General features: G+C 42.5%; 1 protein-coding gene across 1 annotated transcript in view; it reads left to right on the top strand.

Annotated features, from left to right (window-relative positions):
• Positions 1 to 22,301, top strand: part of PSMB7 (proteasome 20S subunit beta 7) — a 34,869-nt gene that overhangs the window by 12,216 nt on the left and 352 nt on the right. The window contains exons 6-7 of the mRNA XM_056860214.1: positions 3,303 to 3,361; positions 19,805 to 19,956. Of these exons, the coding sequence (XP_056716192.1) occupies positions 3,303 to 3,361; positions 19,805 to 19,956 (211 nt within the window). The remainder of the gene's footprint in view (positions 1 to 3,302; positions 3,362 to 19,804; positions 19,957 to 22,301) is intronic.

Consider the following 22,301-nt stretch of genomic DNA (forward strand, 5'->3'; position numbering starts at 1 on the left):
TTCGTAGGATGAACAGCAAATTGAATAACAATGAGCATTTGTGAATAAGTGCCCTGTCAGGGACTGCTGACACTGATGGATTAGAGAAATCTAAATGTTACTCTCTTCACGCTACACATTCTCCAACGTGGCAGGCAGAGGTAGCAGTGGCAGCAAACAGGTCCTTGGGTTCTGAAGATGTGCACTGGTTTGTTTGTTTTTGCTAAAAAGAAACACTGTACAGATGCTAATTTAGGTATTGAAATCTCAATTCCTATTTAACCTTGGACACAGATTAAAAAAATACACGGGTGTAGCTCTCCAAGGCATTGAGTGCATAAAGACACCCCCCCCCCCCATGGTCTGATGAAGAAAACAGTTTTCAGGTGCATGCAGAGTGATTTCTAGGATGTTGTTAATTCAATTACCAGTTAGCACTTGTGTGCCCCCATTTAGCCAATCCGGGCCATACCCTGTGACTCCAACGCATGCAGTGAACCCCGTGTGAGCTGAAGGTGTCTTAATCAGTGCCTGGGCAGTATTATGCTTGCACACACGGATGGGCTTCTGCGTGCTGAGGATTCGCAATACTGAACAGAGCAAGGCAGCTGCTGAGCGATTCATTGGAGTTTTTGGAAAGGGGCGTGGGAGCTGTGCTGCCCATGCCGAACTTGTCATTTGACTGTCTAGTTCTGGGCTGAGAGGTTAATATAATTACAACTGCTGTGTTCACCAACCTACACGTCATTTTGTTAGCAGTCAGATAAGCCCCAGAGCCGTGTGTGTGTATATTTTTTCTTTAATTTTATTTAGTTGCTGGTTTTTGACTATTTTCCCTTTAAAAATAAATAAAATATTTAAGAAGTGCTAGTTCAGTGCTATACCTGTTTGCCCCTCCCTACCCCAAAAGGAAAACAGGGTGGAGTTTTGCAGAAGGAGGCTGGCTGCTGATTAACTGTATAGGAGAAAATAGTCTGCAAGAGCTGCAGGGAAAACGTCACGTCCTCTGCTCCAAGGGAACATTTGGGATGGGAGATACATCCTCCCCCCAACTGTTCCCTGTTTACACTCTTATGGAACTTAATAGTAGATGTTAAGTGATTGGGCTGTAATCGAAAAGACTTTGAGAACAGTAGATATTGGAATGACCAGGCACAAGTGGCAGTTTGCCCCTATCTCAGTTACATTATTTGACCTTACTTTCCATATCGAAATTTAGCTGTTCCATTTTGCTTGCGTTCAGTATGTGATGAGGGCAAAATCTGGCTTTCCACATTTGGCAGGCAGGGCCTCTGCAAACTGACAGCCCATGTACACATCCTTACATTATCTGCAATCCTCCGTCCCCATCATAACGCATTCATACACTAGGAAAATGAGTGCCAAGAGCTGCCACCTGTTCTGTTATGTCGGCTCTGTCACCTTCAGCATTTCTAGTCAAGGCTCCATCTTGTCTAGAAGACGGCAGCCCTGTGCCCCTCAACAATAAATGTATTTTTGTTGAAAGCAGTGTTTGCTTCATAAAGAGTATCCAGGGCACAGCTTCATTTTGACTTCTCTTGTGGTTTAGTGCAGCTATTTTGGGCTGTTTACACATTCTGTGAATATCGTGTCAGCCCCTTAGAAAGTTTTCCTTTTTTGTTCTCAGATGTAGCTTTTTGAAAATGGAGCCATATGTGGTGCTGAGGCTGAAATGAATAGCCATTGCCTGGAGTATAAGAGGATGCTTTGAGCACCCCACTACTTATAAATGTGATGTATTTGGTACTGTAAAGGTAATGATCCTCAACCACAGCAATATTCCATAACAGGAGTATCTGTCACATTCACTGGGATTACCATGTTCATTGATTTGTGTCTGTAAATCTGCTGCTTCTACCCTTTAAACTTGATCTATAATTGGACCTCCTTAAATGGTTCAGATAAGGTAGTCTATTTTCTCAGCAGTGTCACTGTCAGCTTCTCCCTTTTCATTATACATTCAGCAGACTTGATAAAATCAGCAGGATGCCTCATTTGAAACTGTTTAATCGCTGCCTTTTTCTTCTGCTGAACCATTGAGGTGGTCAAGCGATGTACACAAATCATTTTAAATGGAAAATATGGCTTTCTGGGTGACCCAGCTAAATAGATAGTGGTATGCAAAACAAGTTAAAAAGTAATAAATGCCAAAAAATCTCCTAATTGGCATAAAAAATTGTCGGTAACTTTGTTCAATCTCCAAAAGTAGAGTGGCCTGAAATACGGGCTAGGCTGCAATACGGGCTAGGCTGCATAGAGACATCATGGTGTCTGTATGCAAAGAAGATCCCATTCTGAACAAAGCAAGTTTAAAAATACAAATGGTATGCAGCTCCTTCTTAAAACTCCACTTGTAGGATGTGCTTGTGATGCCTGTGATTTGGTTGGGTGAAAAGGGGCTCTTGCAGAACTATCCTTGAGATAATCTGATATGTATCAGGTATGAATAAATCCTTGTGTTTTTCACATCTGCCACTTTGTCTGCTTTACTGTTCAGAGCAGACAGTAGGAACAATACCAAAATGAATGCGATGTAATAATCTGGTTTAATGTAGATGAAGAAAACGAATAACTAGGAGGTAGCATCCAAAAGCTTTCTTAGTATTGCTGGAACATCTTCAATGCCACGGTGAATACATTGAACTAATTCATTAAAAGTCTATTCCTTCCCATCCACTAAATATATTTAAACTTTTAGCCTACCTCAGCCTCAAAGCCTCTGACTGGACAGTAGTGGCGTCATACAATTATAGATTAAAAAATAGCTATTCCTTTTTTTTTAAAGGGCGGGGGGCAAAATCTAATGCTTGGTGAGATTGTTCAACAGACAACAAGCCCAGCTCCCTTAATATCCTATTACAATTTCCTTTTTAAAGTCCCTTCAGATTCAAAAGCAGTGTGCTATGTGGCGTGGTTGTGGAGGGTGTTGTGGTTCAGGGAACACAGGTCCCAACCCCTGGCATGTTTATCTTGGTTTCTGGCCAGACATCTTTTGCTTCATAATTCTGCTGCTAGGAATTTTGCAAATACAAGTGGTATCTAAGGGTCTAATACTCAAGCTGCTATTTCAGAGTTAGGTGGTTATAAATGCAGGCAAGAAGGATGCCATCTGAAATAAGTGATGATGCTCTCAGAAAGGGACACTCAGACGGTCAGTAGAAAAATGAAGATGAGCATTTTTAAAGATCCCGTTTTTATGGATGTGGCACACTGTTTTGTGTTTCCTTTTTCTTTTTGTGAAAGAATGCATTTAGATGCCATTGCAGTAAAACGGAAATAAATGGTTTCTCTGCTGATTTCAGGTTCTGGCGCTTTGGCAGCTATGGCAGTTTTTGAAGACAATTTCAAGCCGGACATGGAGGTAATCCCCCCCCAACTCCTGCCACTGTGTCTTTGCATAATTGTGACAGCAGTATCATGTGATATTTAGTTCTGAGAAGGATGTGCGGCTTAGTTTTAAAGCAAGGTCAAGCCTCTGTCCTGATCCTTTCAATGATCTATTTCTGTAGCTGAAAACACAGCAAGAAAGAAGGGAAGCAATATGTTGGGGAAGGCATTTCTGTTCTTTACCTGTATGTAGCCTTATTTGTGTGGCTTGCCTGTGATCCTACATCTGTTTTAATAATTCATTGAATTAAACATGTATCTGGGAGAGAGCAAGTTGTTTGTTCCTGAACAGTGTTGTTAATAAAACAATATGGGGTATCATAGGATTGAGCTGGCAAGTCATTGTATAGGTGGATGGGGTGGTTTATAGCATAGTGGGCCCTACTGTAGGATATGGGGGCATGAATTGGATTAGGGATCTTAAGTTCTTTTGTTGAGTGGGAAAACTTTCCTACTCAAATTTAAATAAATAATTTAAATAAATAATGCTAGGAAAAGGAGGCAGATACATCATGTACAAGCCTGGACCATACACAAGCACTGGGGTTTGTCCATGCTTCATATCCCCCATTTAGCTCATCTAACATGATTGGTTTGCAGCACAACAGCCTTGACAGCCCATAGATTGACTATATGTACATATGTGGGGCCCCATATAACTGCCACCAATTACAAATTGTGCTAAGTAAAAAGCATGTATCCTACCACTCCAGCGAGCAAAGTTTGCAGCCTTCTTCCAACTTAAGTGGCTCTTTCTCCAACAGAAGAGCCAGTTAGACTAGAGCAATTTCTTCTGGCCTGAAGTAGGATACATGCCTTTAGGTTTTTATTTTTTCTATATAACTGAATGATCCTTGTGCATACCCTAAAGCAGCAGTTTGAACTTACTGTAGTGTCAATTGTACTCTTAGTAATAGACCAGAATCTGCCCTTCCCACAAGTCAAGGAGGCACACAATCTCTGAAGTCAGGGAGAGCCCTACCTTCTCTGGAGACAAGGAGGGTCTTGTCTGACATGCTAGACTTTAAAAGTGCTCGGGAAGTAGTGAACTCTGGTATCAGGTTGGAGATGAGCCCTACTACCTACCTTACTGCTGGTGATTGCATTTATGGACTCTTGAACACAACAGAATATGTTCTGATGAAATGGACAATTAGCCATTAAGGTTAGAATCCCATGCAAATTTGCATATTGTCTCAGTTAGTCAGATTTTAAAAATAGCATTTCTCATAATCTTACTAGGGGATTCTCAGACTTTATCCTAATCAGTCTCCCCCAAATCCTTTGATCCTCAAAGATAAACAAGACAAAGCCATCATGCTGGTACCTTGTTCCCCTTACTCCCCCCCCCCCATTCAGAAGAAGTTAATCGCTCCTGTGATTAACTTGTTGTGGAGGGGGGCGGGGTAGATCAGCAAATGTATTGAGAAGGGGGGAAGCAAAGCCAAATTCACCTGTGGTATATATCAGGAACAGAAGAACAAAATAAAGAGGGGCTGCCCTGTTTGCCTCAACTAGCATTAGTGACCCCAGCATCAGCACAACTCCCTATATTGCACTGGCTGTGTTTAGACTTGCACTTTACTCCATCCAAGGGCTCTGCTTGGTTGCATACACTGCCACAAATACTTTGGAAGAATGCCATAAAACTCAACTATGTGTGTCTTGGGAAATCCAAGGGAAGGCTCGTCCCTCTAGTTTGTTGCTCCATTCCTTTTCTTTTGTCTTTCAGCCAGAGAGGCACCCTCTCCCATGTTAGACAAAAGGTTTAATTGGACAACTGAGTTTTTAAAATCCTTGCCTGTCCCAACTGGTCTAAAATGGGATGGACTTAGAAAACCAAGGTAAAATTAAAACTTGCATATGCAGGGTTGGAATACTGTTCATTTGTAGGAAAAATGTTATGACAATGGCTTTTGTTTTTCATCTTTAAATTTAAGGGGAAGCGGACTTCTACTTTTTTGCCTTATGCACACTGGAATATCTTTTAGCTGAGAGTTCTGTAGTGACATTATTCCAATACATGGTTACATAAAAGCATAAAAGATTTGCTTTTTGGAAGGGCTGAATTATATATTTGGCAAATCTCTAGGTACCAAAGTGTAATGTATGGAATTTGTCAACTGCTGTTGCGGTGAAAAGAACTTTAAAATTCTCCAGACCCATGTCATTAAAATGGGTAGAAAATTAGTAAAAAAAATTTCTATTAAGATTAATGCTGCTCCTTTTTGCACTAATTGTCAGAATATCTTGGTGGTGCTCTGAAAGGGTAGTGGTGTACCGCAAGACCATCACATCACAGAGAAATGATTCAAAGGCAAACCATCCTGCACCCTCTGGTATCAACTTGCAAATTAGCATCTGGAATCTAATTAAATGAGCTTAATGAAAGTAGCAGCTGAATACTGCTGGAAAAGACAATCAGCCTTTCCCCCCTCTGATATATATTCTGTACTACTGAAGCTGTTCACCAAAAGCATCGTGTGAGCGCAGTTAAAGGCATTAGCATTTATTTGAAGGCTAGGAACTGTTGTTTTTTTTTCATTCTGTTACGCTTTTGGCATGCGCCAGTGTCCCTAGAGAACCATGCCACAACACATAGTGCACAATATTTATAAATCAGTGACAGGCAATAATAGCAACTTGAAAAATTTCTTTTGCTGGAATTTCAAGTTGAGAGCTGCCAAAAGCTGGGAGGATCAAACCTGCTCTGGCAGCTGCTGTGCCCTACAGTGAGAATAGCAGACTTTGAAGATGTTCGACTTAAAGAAACGAAGACTGCAGGCTTAGCCAATTTTTGCAGGTTTCTCAAGCCCTGGCTTTCTGCTGTTTGAAGATGAGTTGTTCGAGCTTCTACCACTGCCTGAGGCAGCTTCACACCAGCAGGGCCTATTTTTTCCCCCTCCTAGACTTAGTGTGTCTTGAGTTTTTGGGTAGCTCATGCATTGTCAGTGCCAAGTGTGACATCCCTTTCACGGGCTGCAGTGCAGAGAGACGATCTCTATCCAATCTCCTCCAGGTAGATAGATGCCAGCCTCTGGAGGGGCAGTTATAGACTGCCAAGTTGGCAACAGCTTTTGCCCTAAAGCTCTATAGGTGCCGCAAAACAGGAGGACGAGAATACGACTGCTGTGAGACAGGTACAGTTGCTCATGTGCGCCCTGCTCCTATAGACTTGTCTGAAGTAATGTAAATGAGAGAACAGCATGCCTAGTGATTGAGTTCTTGGAGCAAAGCCATCTCTGCTTTTAGTGGAGTCCACTGCTTGATACAGGGGCGAGAAGACCCACATGCCAAGCGACTTGCCACATTTCCCACTCTCACACCAGACCAATGTCTAAGATTTGATACTGGTTCATAAAAATGTGATTCTGGTTTGTAGAAGTAGGGAGCCTGCCAAATGCCGCTACTTACAAGCACTTTCTGCCTGTACTCCAGGAAAGGGTGGCATCATGACATCAGCAGCCATTACTCCAGTGCCCATGGTCATCTCAGTCCGTTGAGTGGTTATTTATTTAAAGCTCTAAGCAAAGACTGGCAAGGAGGCTTACAAGAGTGATAGTTGCTTATTTTATTTGGTTAGTTTTATGAATTATCAAAGATATTTTTTTAAAAATGGTAAATAGCCAGAGGTATAGGGATGTGGAATGGTATAGTATTGCCTGATCTCATCAGATCTTGGAAGCCAAGCAAGGTCGGTACTTGGACAGGAGACCACCAAGGAAGCCTGCAGAGGAAGGCAATGGCAAATCACCTCTGGTTAATCACGTGCCTTGAAAACTCTGTGGGGCTACCATAAGTTGGCTGGGACTTGACTATTAAAGCCTGTCACATTGTAAACTCCCCGAACAGGCAATACAGAAAGCAGTTACTGATACAATAAGCTTTTAAGAATAAAAAACAAAGCAGAGTACAGTAGCATACAATCAGAACAAAGAATGCAAAATTGACCATCAGTTAACACCTGTAGAATTAAAAATGGCTTCATCTAGTGCCTAAAATGTAACAGAACTCAGCCACAGGAAAATGGTAGCAGGGACAGAATCCCAGAATTGAGGAACATTGACAGAGAAGATATTGCTTCTGGAAGTGAGGGTTTACAGAGCAGGGCCTTTGAGGAAGCTCTCAATGGCTGGCTGTGCCTAGTAATCTGCATACCTCGCGCTATAGCAAGGGACAAATACTGCCATGCCTAACAGGCCTGGAAACCAAGAGACAAAAATGTGGGCAGATGGAAGTGGATGACAACCAATACAGCTGCTTTCTGGAACTGGACTTGGAAAATGTGGCAGATTTCCTGCTAGCAAGGCCAAGGAGGTAGACTATCACTGATAATGTCTGAAGGAGCAAGCAAGAATGAGGCAGAGGTGGCAGCAGGAAGGCAGAGTGTAGGGGCCAATAGTTTGTCTCACATCTTATTGGCCTCTTAAGAGGCAGATTGCAAAGGCCAGTAGGAAGATGTGGGGCAAACCATCTAGGAAGAAGCTTCTGGGCCTTACCCGCTGAGCAGAGACCCATCTTTTTGTGATCCAATTTTTGTAATGTTCCTATGGACCTTGATTGGAAAGTTTAATGCCTCTGAGGAGTGCTCGTTTCCCATGATTCTGGAATTAGCTGTGTATTAGTTTGCCGTATAAATACTTGTTGGAAGGCATTGTTTAATCATTCCTATTGTTAGAAAGAGTATTACATTCAGAAAGAGCCTAGAACAACATTCAGTATATTAGGTTAGATGCTATGACCCTGGGAGAGAGAAGCTCCATTACCCAACTTTGCCTTACCAAGGGAGACCTGCCTGGCCCTACTATTGTACTCTGTTCAGCAGTCAGTGGAGATCTGACTATTTAGAAGAGCTTTGGAGTTGGGTGATTTTTCTTTAGAGTTGCTCCTGATAGGGAAGCCTTGCTTTTATGTGCTGTGATTTATTTTTGCTGTTTTGTGGTTGATTTATTTTCATAAATTGTTTTATCTGGTTTTTGGTAGCTGTTTGAGTTTTGGAATGGAAAGGTTGGATGCAGTAAACAGCTTGTGGCATTTGGAGCATTGGAAGAGGGGCATGAGGGATAGCTGAGGCGGTGCTGGGCATTAAAGCCTGGGTTATTCAGCTTTCTGCTGACACCACCCTGCACGTTTCCAAGTTGCTCCTCTCTCAGGAGAAGTGTTCAGTGCCAGATTCATTGACATCTAGCTGAGTGCTGTCTACTCAGGCAGTTGGTAGCTCTCCAAGGTCCCAGGCAGAGAGCTGACCTGAAATCCTTTTAGCTGGAGGCACCAAAGATTCAACTTAGAATTTTCCGCATTGAACTATGATTCTTCCCTCAAAACGTGTTCTTCTTATGGAGGCACCGGTGCAGATGTGCTGTGTGCAGTTATAGGCTCTCTGACAGTGTGGAAACATTAGCAGTGCAGCAGAGCTCAAATCCTTGGTCTTTTGCCCAGTGTTACAGGTTTCCTGGAATAACATGAATTAGAAAACTTTCTGTAGATTATTGTCGAAGGCTTTCACAGTCAGAGTTCATTGGTTCTTGTAGGTTATCCGGGCTGTGTAACCGTGGTCTTGATATTTTCTTTCCTGATGTTTCGGCAGCAGCTGTGGCAGGCATCTTCAGAGGAGTAACACTGAAGGACAGTGTCTCTCAGTGTCAAGTGTGTAGGAAGAGTAATATATAGTCAGAAGGGGGTTGGGTTTGAGCTGAGTCATTTGGTTTCTGTAGATTATTCCACTGCCATAAATAAAGCATGATCTGATTTATGTTTATTTTGGCTTGGATTTTGTAAATAACATATAAAGTGCCCATGCCCCAATAGCAACACATTTCAGCTGAAACATTAGATTAGCAAAATAAAATAAGTGTTGTTTAAATGTTCAGAGCTTTATGTTGAAATTATTTTTATTGGCACAATATTTATAAGAATGTAAAGCATGTATGTCTGTTACATTGTTTAGATTTAAGGGAAAACCTGAAGGCAGTGAAAACTTGAGGCACTAGCTATGCAGTCCTAAGCAGAATTGCAGCCTTTTAAGTCCATTGAAGGCGGTTGTTTTAGAAAGGTATAATTCTGCTTAGGAGTCCATTGTAATTTTAATGCACCCAAAGAACTGTGCCTGGTATGCCATGGCCATGTTTGGCCACCATCTTTTTCAGCAGAATTTAACTTTTGTCCGTGGAGGTCATGGTGGCACCTCGCTTGCATTACTTGTTAGTTCCATACCAGATTGGTGATTACAGTATTCCATTCCACCTTTTGAGAGGAGACATAGAAATAAGCATTTTAGGTTTGGTTTCGATTTTACCTGTACAGCCAGTCAGGTGAATTCATAACTTTATTTTTAAAATTTGCATTATTATACCTAATTATGCTTTTATCCCTTCCCTCCTTGTCCAGTTTACAAATCAATAAGACATATTCTTTGTTCCTTAAATATATTAGTACCTTAATTGAAGTTACCAAGTTTACCTAATATTATATTGACAATTCATGGCTGTTAGTTATATGAAATAAAGATTCTTTAGAAATGGAACATTTTCTGTGAAGGTTGAAAAAAAGCACTGGATAGTTTTCTACCTCACACCTCAGTTGTTTATGGGTTCTGTGATCAGGCCACCTACCCACAAGGTTTATGGGGCAGGCTGAAAGGGACAGTCTTTCCCCTCCCCTTCTTAAGTAGAAGTGGCAATAGAATTCATCTCTTAGCAGGAAGGAACAGGCTGAGTTCTCTATTGGACATTTGTGGTGACATTTTGGACACGTGGAATATCTGGTGGGTGGTATTCATTGTGAGTGTGAAACTGGGGCTTAGTTGGATTTGGTTCGGGGAAACGAAGGAAAATATAACTGTATGTGGTCAAGTATCTGTTTTAACTGCTGACAATAGGAGAGTCCCTATGGTGTGCTGGTTTGTTTATTTATTTATTTTACAACTGCCCAAATTTTAATCTTAGTCAGGCACAGCAGCAGCATCAGTCTCATTTAGGCTGCTTGTGTGACTGACTGACACTCAGGAGCGGTGACAAGCTGCATATGAATGCCGGCTTCATTAGTGGGGCTGATCAAAATGCCCATGTCTCTGCCACGGGCTCAGGTGTGGGTGTCTTCTGGCTAATCCCCCCAGCTGACACTCGGAGTTTTAATGACTCCTTAGCAAGGTGGCCGCTTGCTGGGAGGTTTGCCAGCAGACAATGGAGATCAAGGGAGACCATCAGCATTAAGTTGGAGAGCTGCCTGAGTCATTTGCATCCCCTTTGGCAGAACGCAGAGCTTAAGCAAATGCCTTACAAAAATTAGACTCCTTTGCAAAATGGGTGCCCAGTGTTTGTGTATCTGACAGTTGATGGCTGTGAATGAGCATTGCCACTCTGTCCTTTAGTATGGATGCTCTTGTTCCCATTGCACTGCCTGCACTGTGGTCATCTTTCTAGACACATTCTCACTAGGGCTACATTTGCTCTTGGTTTTCTATGTAAAGGTGTTTTCCTCCTGTCGGTTCCTTTTACATACTTGACATAGTTTGGGATATTAATTTGGCTTCCTTCCATTAGTGGGATTGATCTAAATCTTTCTACCGCCATGCCAAAATGCTGCTTAAAATAACTGTACACTACAGAGATTAATGATAAAATGCTTTTAATAACTTAGATCTTCTAGTGGCTGCTGATCTTTATTTTTTTCAGCTGTGTCCTCCATAAGGAAATTGCTCATGGGGTTGATTTAAGGATGTGATTTCTAGTCTGTCTTTGGCAAGCCAAGCATGTCACTCTGCATAATCTGAAAGAACATAGAATATGCCAAGATATTTTGATTATACATTTTAGTTCATTCATTGTGTGGCTGAATAGGAACACTTTTTGAGCACGTTCCTGAATTTACAGAAGAAAGTTAGCAGTACTTAAAACTTGTGGCTGGTAATGTGGGCAGGTATATTCACAAGCTACTGATGTTTAGAGATCACTTTTCACTCTTAAATGAGATATGGAGGATAGGTAATAATTTTTGATGTGTTTCTTAGGAGTCAGTGTTCAAATCCAAATTGCTTCAATTTTCACCACAATGGGATGGTGTGGTGGGATTGCAGTGAATCCCCCCCCAATTCAGGTTTGTGTGGTTGTTCTGCAATGAGCAAGAGTTCTTTCTGGATGCTGAATTTTTTTTGTGGACAGTGAAGACTGACTCATACATCTGAGAATTAGAACAAGGAGACTCTCTTGGAAGTGCTGGATGGGGTTGAGAAATGTTTTTCGTGGACTTGGGGAGAGAGATTTTACTAAAACTTCTCAGAATTCTTTAACGACACAGTGTATAGTGGGGGGTCCCCAACCCTTATGAGCCTCTGGGTTCCTTTGCAGTTCTGACACAGGGATGGTGGGTGCAGCCACAAAATGGCTGCTACAGGAGGTGGAGCCAGCCACAAACTAGCTGCCACAGGACGGAGCTACACACATAGAGGAAGTGCAGGGGAGAAGAGGGGTAATTTTTAAAAAATACACCAGGAAAGTGGCAGCCATCACTGAGACAATGCTGTTTTAATCTCTACAGCCGATTGGATCTCCAGTGGCCAGTCAGAAGCCCTTCCGGACAAGAGGCCCATCTGGTCCCACAGTGCCCACAAGTGTCATGCTGGGGACCCCTGGTTTATAGGCTGTTCCCCTCCCTTCACCCAAGACTGATTTTATTTTCCGTTAGGAAAATAGGAAAATATGAACATCTACATCTTAATACCCAATAGAGAGGTCAGCATTAGCAGCATGGCCCTTGTTGCAATATGGTGCATACGTCTACAGACTGCCTCTTTCTTTTGGCTTGCTGTCCTTGTCCACATCACTGTAGCTGAGATGAGGACAGACAGTGAAGACTGGATTTGAGAAACTGGGGTTCTTACTGCAGATGTATTCATCTGGTCTGTTCTTCCCTATCAAACAAGTCTGGTTTATTTTGCTCTGAAAATCCAGGCAACATCACAAAAACACTAGTAATGGATTAAATGTGCCTGGGAGTTGGAGTTTAGCTTGTAGTGATTTGAAAGCAGGAAGCAGCCTCCTCACATCCCCTTTGTGATGTGAGGTTTTAGCCAGTGGAATGGTTTCTGCTGTTCCTGTGAGGGATGAAATAGGAGAAGGTGACATTACAGAATGGTGGTTCTGGAATTGTATGTTTTGTATCTTGGCAGGTAACTCAGCATAAATTGTTAATGTTAATTCAGGTTAGTAGGGAAGATTTTTTTTAACTGAAAAAGATAAACTGCTGATTAATTCAGTATAGAACTCAATTACAAATTGAAAGGGCCACTGTGGGACTCCTGAACCCTAAAGACAACAGATGTTGAATTGATACTCTGGCATATTTCACACTGGTATGAAATATTAACATGGTTTATTGTACTTGTGGTTCAGGAAGTGAGAAGGGGGAGGCCAGGCTTACAGGCATATGTACTGATACATCGGGAAAATAACGTAGGTTCAGCCAGCTGCAGTGGAAGGCTTTAAGAAATAGATCTTTTACTGATAATGGAAAGAACAAAGCTCTAGTAAGCTTACATTTCTTCTTTTTTGTTAACAACACAAATCAGGCAATGCTGAATCCTTTGAAATGCTTGAAGGCAAGGAAGACACACACAGAGTCTTGGCTTGCTTCATATCCTGGCAAATTTCAGGTGCAATAAAAATGACTCTGTATACCTTGCAGTTCCAGTCATAGATGGAGTCTGCTTCTTCCTAGTGAATAGTTTCCTTTTCTAAGCATTGCTTGAGGCAGCAGTGCACCAAAACCTTCCCTGGGATTGGAAATACATACCTACGAGTTAGGGTACATGGCTGTATCAGGCATGCTGATGTTCTCTGTCTTTAGCATGTAGAGAAGTTGGGGCCAGTTGGTTTCTTTTAGGGTTGCTGTGAGGCCAAATTGGGGGAATGGAGGGGGTCATATGTATACTGCCCTGAACTCTGGAAGAAGAAGGGATACAAATGCCAATAAACCAGTAGTTGCTTGGGAGATACCATAGCCAGGCTTGTTGCAGTATCCTCAGCCAGATTTCATATACAGATATTGAGTTTAGATAGCAGACAACTTTGAAGGCTTACTAGGCCAAAATGTGCCTTGATGATAAGTATCTATAGATGTCCCAGTACAGGTGTTTATTGTCATGGTGCTATGACGGTAGAGCTTATTGCTAAAGACCAGCCTGTTGCACTGCACAGTTTTCCAGAAAGGGAGCTTTCAGCAGAAGCCACTAATGCTTTTGCCTTTCATTATGGAAATAATAGGAAGATATGCTACAGCAGCTTGCTCTTCTGTCCACATAAGCTTGTACATCTTTCTCATGCCCACACAGTCTCCCCCTGCCATGAGCTTTGACAGATTAATCCGAGTGGGTAGGGCACCTGCTCTCCCTACCTTTTGCCAGATGTAAGTATGAAGCAAAGAAGCACATGGTCCATTTTTTTGTGTTGCCACAAAATTAGAAACTTGGACTGTTCTGATGCTTTTAATCTATTGTCTGCTACTGAAGGACTTAACTGGAAAGCAGAAAAAGGGAGTTGCAAGTGATGCAATTTGGTGATGGGGAGAGCCTGATTTTGCTGCTGAGAAATCTGTTGCATCAACAAAGTTAATTCTTCATTGTAGCTCTGAAGGCTGCAAGCTGTGTCAATCTGCACTATGTGCTTGAGGGTGTTTTTATCTAATTGCCTCTGGCTGTATAGACAGATGCATAGTCGTGTGGGAAACTGTGCAGGAGCCAATCTAACCAGTTAACACGAAGCAGCAGCCATCTTGAAAATGTGTACTCACATAGCACTGAGTTTCTGCGCCTTTCCAAACCCTCCAGTTCATAATACAGCCCAAACATTATCCTGTGTAATAATGTAGCATGTAGAATGCCCCTTTCTGAGATTTTAAAAACTTAAATGGTAAGGCTTATTACCAGTTTTGGTGTGGGCAGAGCTGAATCAGTGCAAGTATATCAAGCCCATCTTTCAGAGAGATATATTCCCTCATCTGGTTCTAGAGTTGCCTATGTCCAGGTGGGGCTGCGAGTGCTTCTGGACTTGCAGTTTATCTCAAGAGCACAGAGATCAATTCCCCTGGAGAAAATGGCAGGTCCAGAGGGCAGACACCTCCTCCAGATATCCAGGAATTTCCGAACCTGGAGTTGGCGACTCTACCTGGCTCAGAAACAAAAGCAACCCTGTTGGGTTCAAAATACTTTGAGTACGGAATGACCTGTTTAGTGAAGGAAGGTCTGGCGTATTTGCAGTATTCTCACGCTGACTGTCTAGTCTCAGACAGCCTCAGAAATGTGTTGCTTGACCACCATTTTTCGTTAATAGTGGGTGAATGAGAGAAACAGTGCGGTATACACACTGATCTTGTCCCAAATAGGGACAGTGCTGATAACTCTTTCAGACATTTTTAACATTTCCTGTGTGATCACTCAAAAGCAAAGTAGGAGCAAAGCAAAAATCTTGCCACTTTTAACCAGTTTGAGCTTTGAGCTTCAAAACAGTTTCTGAAGTGTAGTCATTCCCTTCCCACTGCACTGTATGAAGTGTGGAGCATTAGAATGAAAGGTGCCTTTGTTTGTATTTCCCTGTTGATTCCAAAGATGGTGTTTGGTTCACAGGCACGTGCCAGATGATGTGGCTGATTTCCAGCCTTTCCGCTTTGCAAATTCCCCCCCCCCAAAATTGGAGGGGGGCAGACTGAAAATATGGACCATGAAGCAGTCAAACTCTTTTGATTTGGAGTGACTGTTGTGGGGTCACCTCCCTTCCAGAGCTTCCCAGTAGATTTAGTTTTGCTTCCCGTTATGTATTGATCTTGATGAAATTTCTCCCAGAAGACAGGCGGATCCACATTTCTACACAATCAAGTCTGCCGATTACTCTTCCAAGGTCTAATTAGCCTTCTTTAAGCCCTGGTATCCTTCATGCCTGGTCCCAAACTCCCAATACTTCTGTATAGATTTTTACTATGATAGTAGCATTCCACCCCCCCATGTCTAAGATACTCAAAGTAATTTGTGCATTTTGCTTTTTGGGTACAAAAAGGGTGTTGAACAAATATTTGTACACATTGGAACTGCAAAGAACAGTTTGGGAAGAAATTGGATTTTTAGCAAGGTACAGCTATTTACTAGCAAATCAGATACTGCTTTTAAGCATGGAGGTGCCCTTTTAGGGTACTTAGATTTGCTTCCAGTGGCACACAATAACTGTTAGTACACTAGAGACAGTGTGGTGTCATGGTTAGAGTGTCAGACTCGGATCGGAGACACCCAGGCTTGAGTCCCCACTTTGCCACAGAAGCATGCTGGGTGACTTTGGGCCAATTATATACTCTCTGCTTAACCAGCACTGCACAGGGTCAATGTGAGGATAAAATGGAGGAGAATGATGTAAGCTGCTTTGGGTCCCCACTGGCGAGAGAGTCTAGATATAAATGAAGTAAATAAAATATGTGAAAATTAATTGTTAGGTGCCCACCCTGTTTTTAATAGGGTAGCTTACCCCAAATACTCACAGTATTGTCTGAGCCGTCCAGAAACATAGGTGAAGTGGTTCTGCCTTGAAAGCTTTTTGTAAGAAATCATTGAAAATTTGCTACATCCTTGACCAGCCCCTTCCCTTGCAGAATACTTGAAATTGAATTTGGGTGCTCTGCTCTCCCTGGTCTGCAAATCACTTAAGTGACTGGAGCTCTCTGGAAGACTAATGTAGAAAAGTTCTCTACCAGGGGAGGGCTATTTGGGACTCTTGCCAGTGCAGTTGGAGAGAAGTAATCTATCAGTTTTGGAGTGTCTACAAAATGCAATTCTCCAGATAACGGGTTTAAAGTAAAGATTTAATACTGTCTCTATGTTCTATGATGTTGCTGTGACAGTTTAAAACTCGTTCTCTAAATCTCAGTAGACTTTATAGCCAGCAGTGGGCCAATATAGAGTTTAATGGCATTACAACACATAAATCATCTTTTAAAGATGCTACCAGTAGCTCCAAAATTAAATGCAGACAATCTCCTCAGTTATAAATAATTTATCAAACACCATTTCAGATGAGCCTCCATGCCGAGTTATTTATTTTAGCCTTTACTGTTCCAATTCCTCAGACGCATTTTGAAAGATCCATTACTGGTCAGTTTAATGAACTTGGGGGTCTGCCGTGCCCCCCTCCAGCAGTTTGGCACAGCTGTGGTGACCATTACGTGGCTGGCCCGGACCTCTTTGTGCCTTTTACAAGTGCTGCCCATTTGTCATGTGGCGGTAAATGGAGAAGCACATTGGAGTCCGGGGACACATTGCGTGATGCAGCAATGGAGGAAGCCGAGTGGTCTATAAAGGGCTGCTTGTCACAGCTGACTTGTATTACAGTACATCACTCTTACAGTAATCTCATTTAAGGAGCATCTGCGGGCCCCAGAGGATGATATTCCCAGTTAGCTTGGTCTTTGCAACCATAAAGGAAGAAGTGCTCCTTTTATATACTCAGAACTTTTAGAGGGTGTTTTTTTTTTTTTAAAAAAAAAGATTAATTATTACATTGCGTCATTCATGCTACCATCGTTAAGACTGTGACTGTCAGCACTTTCATTATAAACCTCTGTTTTCTGACTCTAAAAAAACTCACTTGGTTGGAGCTGGCATTTGGGGCTTGTATGCAGGACCAGTTTTTTACTGAACAAGGTTTCTCGGTGCCATTACGACCATCCTTTTGAGCAGTAGTAATATTGTAGTTACATGTGACTGCTCCTGTAATAGGAAGGTGGTGTTAAAGCAAGTTTTTAAAAATGTTGCTTGGGCTTGATGTCACAAATCCTCCTTTGAAAATATTTTAATTATATGGGACCTTGATAAATGTGACATTTAGTTTGTCAATATGTTAAACAGTTTTAAAAGCTGGCCAAATACTGTTGAAAATGACTCAAAGTTGAGCAACTTTGACAGAAAGGGAAAAAATGCACCATTGGTCCAAATTGTCATGTTTGTTTTTTGCTTGCTTTTCTACCAAATTATTTCTTGCTACACTGCTTTTAAAGCCAAGGTTTAGGACATGCCTGAATCTTCCCTGACGTTACTGCATTTAATGAAAGTTTTCTAGAATTAAGCAAGGAAGGAGCCATGTAGTGCTGACATACACCAGTCATTCACAGGGTGACCCCAGGCCAAAGCTTAATCTGAGTGTATTTTGAAAAATCTCTTTCATTTGGCTGAAGGGTGTCTGGCTGACTGCAGACCTCTCGGTCTATGTCCTAATTGAGCTGTGAGAATTTGGAGGCCTCCATGGGAAGCCCCTTGTGTGGAGGATCACTAGAGACTGCTGAACATGTGCTGGGAAAAGGCACAATTGCACTTCAGGGGCCTCTTCAGCAATACTCATGCAGCTGCTGCTTAAATCTGAGAACCCCTTGGGGTTAGAATGAAAACACACCCCACAATCCTTATTCTCCTGTGGCAAAGCCCGAGGCTGCATCTGGAGGATTTATAGGAGATGGGAGGAGTTGCTGTTTGCCCTCTGGCTATTAGCTGAGCACTGTGCTGGAAGGAGCCTTGGCATGGGCAGCTCTGTAGGGTTAGGTGGTCTGAAGATGGGATTGTTGTTCTGGAGAGGCAGGAGTGGGCTTTGAAGAGCAAGGCTTAGGTAAGTGCTCATCTGGAATGGAGAATTTTCCATACAGGGGAAGAAAGCCAGATGGCACTTTGTCAGATTCTTTCAGTGAGATATTTTAGCCATTAATACAAAATTATTCCAGGGGACCTTTTGGGATGGGGGGGGTGGGGTTGCAAATGTTGGATTAGTAAGAAACTTATAAGTAGTTTGTTATTGATGGAGAGTTGCCATTTTAGACATCTTTAACTGGACAAGCTGTGAAGGCAAGTCCCTCCACCCCTGGCAAAATATATCCTGCAGTTTAGACTTCTGGTACTGCTTAGAGGTACTAAGGAAACTCAGTTCTGGCTTAATTGTGCTTAGGAAGTCATATGAACCTAGTGTGCCTGCAGTTCCACGGTGGCGTTCTTGTATCAGTTGCTATGTTTCACAGATTCTTCCCAAAATATTAAAGTGATAATTTGAAAACATCCCCCTATTTAGGCCAGAAATTCTTGCCCAGAAAAGTTACTGAAATACAAATTTACTTTCTTCTGTGAGTCTGTAGAGGGTGCTAATGTAATGGGAATCCCTTCCATTTCCTATTGTTTATGGTAGAGAGTGGCACTTTATTAAGGGTATTTCTTGATGCACAGAATTGGTTGCCAAATGCATCTTTTTTCTACTGGAAAATCATCTATTAAAAGGATGACTGTGCAGGCTGTTCAGAGGAGAGTTTGTTCTTGTATAATTTTTACAGTGCAAGCTGTGGGTTACCTGCACAGGTTATGTTGCCAAAGCAATTTGAACACTGTTTTGATGGGATTTTTTTAAAAGTCAGATGGCCTGTTCCAATTTTTGTGTGGTCCATCTTCTGTTAGCTTTTATAAATTTGTTTCACAGTGGGTAGCCGTGTTAGTCTGTTTGCAGTAGTCAAAAAGGGCAAGAGTCCAGTAGCACCTTAAAGACTAACAAAAATATTTTCTGGTAGGGTATGAGCTTTCGTGAGCCACAGCTCACTTCTTCAGATTCTTCAGATAAATTTGTTTGTTTTTTGAGTAAAATATACCTCTCTTTTACAATGCATCAGGAAATATCTGTGATGGGACATACCTTCCTGGCTGGGATCTTAACTACTAAAATCTATCTGAACAAAAAAGTAGGGGGAGGGAGAATCTTAACAGATTTATATTTTATGTCAAAAATAAGTAGAGCTAGATACAGTTGCAATTGTGCAGCAACACTGTCTGCACCCCTTTCACTGGCGACAGAGTAACATCTGCCATCAGCTTTGTGCTGGCGTTGCTTACCTGCAGAATTGTTGCCTTATGGAAAAGGCTGGGTACATTGACGGTAGTGGCTGTGATGAATGCCAACCAGTAATGGTTTTGCCTGGAGAAGTGGGGGGAGTAACTTGAAAGTGAATCTTTACTCAAGTGCAAGGCACTGCAGAAAAATACATGGTTGGGTTCAAATCTGAATCATTCCTGTGGTGGGTTGGTCCTGCTGAGGCATAGCTGTGATTCAGAATGGTAATGGTGCTGTGCATTCACATGTATGTGTGCATCTTTGTGCGGGCACACTTGCAGGCATGGCAGTTCCAGCTCTCTCCCTCCCTCCAAAGAGTTACTGCTTTAATATTTCTCGCCTGTTTGAATTGAGCAACTGCTCAAACTGTTTCTATAGAAGAGTCCCTATGCCTTTCCCATGTTTGCCTTCTGTGATTTGCTGAAGGTGTGAAATACTCGAGAGAGTGTGTGTCATGAACAGCCCAGCATAGCTGCTTGGAAATGTGGGAGGATTGAAACACTGATACTTTCTTGGAACTTTTCTCCCAGGAAGAGGAAGCCAAGCAGCTGGTGAGAAATGCCATTGCAGCTGGGATATACAACGATCTGGGATCAGGCAGCAATATTGATCTGTGTGTCATAAGCAAGAACAAGCTGGACTTCCTCCGTCCTTATGACATGCCCAACAAAAAGGGGGAAAGGTGAGTGTCTTGCACAGCCATTGGTGATAGATTCTTTGAGTGACTTTAGATTCAGCTTGGTTTTCAGAAGCTTAATACATACGGGTGTGTGGGGATTGCATCTACAGGCTGCAAACGTTTGCAACTGGAAGTACGTCAGAGAATGTTGTCCTGATTGGAGCTGATGGTACAAACTGTCCTAGCTTAGATAATTAATAGGCTCTTTTTTGAAAAACAAATTAACAAAAGAATTGTTCCTGCAGCACTTGTCAATCTGAGAGGCCTGCTAGTTTCAAAAGCTGTATGAGTTCATTGTGATAGGAACAGAGGGCTTTGAGAGAGACATTCACAAGGGTGCAACACAGCCAGTATTTCCTGAAGAACAGCTGGATGGCTGTGCCCGTTAAAATGGCCTGGGTTGAAGAGGTGGCTCTTAGTGTGCGGGGAAACAAATGTTCTCTCACCGCTGGCTGGAAATTTCACTGTCGTTAAGGTCCAACATTGCAGCACCTCAACAGGAATGTCAGAATAGTATCTTCCCTTAGCTCAGGGAGAGTTGTTGCTCATTTGTCTGGTATTAGGGGAAATGGTACACAATAGTGTAGTATTGTGGAATAAAAACTGGGGTTACATTGACAAACCCCAGGTCTCCGGTAAGAGAAATTACAACAGTTCCCATTCTCCTATTATACAATGCACATTCAAAATTACTTCTATGGTGATGGAGTGTAAGATCCACTTGTAATCTTCAGTTGTTATTTTCATAAATTGTCATGGTTTTTGATCATGTCAGATAATAAATACCATTTCCTTCTGGCTGGATGGAAACCCATTGAGATTTATAACTGCTGCGTGTGTGCCCACTGACAGGTTTGCAGTCTGTACTTTCACCCCATGTGCAAGACACAGTTGAGTAACCATGGAACCTGCTATTAAAAGCAAGATAAGAAGGGTCTTCTGTAAATAGTATTCTGTGTCCTTATACTTAGGCAGTGCTTAGCTCTTCTGGGTAAGGTCAGCTGAGGTTCGCTTTCAGAGCCTCCCACAGGCAAAAACTGGCTCTGCCATGGCATCAGTCGGGGGAAGGGGCAGGCTTTTTCAAAATTGTGTGCCCCCTTGACTGGGCTGTGGGAGGTGTTTTCTTTGAGGTGTGTAACAGAGGCTGGGAGTGATGTCATGTCTAAAATGAAATCTGAATAGGATGTAAAGAAGCCAATCAACACCTTAGATTAACAAAATTTATTTCAGCATAAAATTTTAAGGTATACAATGGAATAAATTTGTTATGTTTTTACATTGTGTTTGGTCTTTAAGGGGCTACTTCTCTTTAATTTTGCTGCATCTGACTAACACTACTCTGGATTTAGAACTCTTACCACATGTACCCTTAGAAAGGTTGGTTTATACGACAGTCTGCTGCCCAAGTGGGCACCCAGAGGTTTTCCTCTCCTCCTTTGTATATCACAAGGACAATTTTTCTACAGGCATGGGGATCCCCAGGTTTGCCGAAAAATCACAAACACTAAAGCAGGGGAGAGGGTTACAGGAACTCCCAAACCCAATAAGCACTGCCTGCACAACTACAGACCACGTCTAGCATGAGTTCTGATGGCAAAAAAGCTAGGCAGACAACTAGTTGGCATTAGCCAGATGGAGCTGCAGAGGTGGTGCTGCTGCTTTTTCCCTTTCCCAAACTCTCATCCTCGTGCAGCATAAAAAGAGAGGCAACAGTAGCTATGGAAAGGATATTGGGGGGGGGGTGTTAAAAAAGAAAAGAAAAAGGTGACTGCAAGATGGTGAGCACTGTTATCTGCTCCCATCTCCTCCTAGCAGGGAAAAAGAAGGGTGACCAGGCTTTGGGTTACCACTACTGTCCTCCCCTTCTTCTGCCCTTGCCTGACCACTTCCTCCTGCTAGCTGCCAAGAAAGTGGGGGGGGGGGAGGTGGCTGGAGCTAGCAAGCTACCAATTGTGTTAGGGCTGGAAGGGACACCTAGGCATCTGGGGCCTGCCTCCTCCCTCCTGCAAATAGATCTGTTGGGTTCCCTTCCCAGCAGTGGGGGAATTTCTGAGTTTCCCGCAGATCCTTGCTTGTTCACATCTAAAGCAGTTTATTAAAGACCCACAGGTGAGGGAGGCTAAACCCTGCCCCACCCACTACCTCTCATTGCTGCACTCTGCTTTGAGTATTTTTCTTGTAGCCTAAGCCTCCTCTGGTATTGAAGCGAGGCTGGGGGTGGGGGAAAGACACAGTGAAGTGAGGTAAGGATCAGGCAGCGTGTAGTTCTCCCACTGTTTTTATTAAGATGATGCAAGACATGAACAGTTGTCCGAACTAGACAAGAGGGGATTCAACTGTATTTATAC

The sequence above is a fragment of the Euleptes europaea genome, chromosome 14, assembly GCF_029931775.1.
Source record: "Euleptes europaea isolate rEulEur1 chromosome 14, rEulEur1.hap1, whole genome shotgun sequence".
NCBI classification, from domain to species: domain Eukaryota; kingdom Metazoa; phylum Chordata; class Lepidosauria; order Squamata; family Sphaerodactylidae; genus Euleptes; species Euleptes europaea.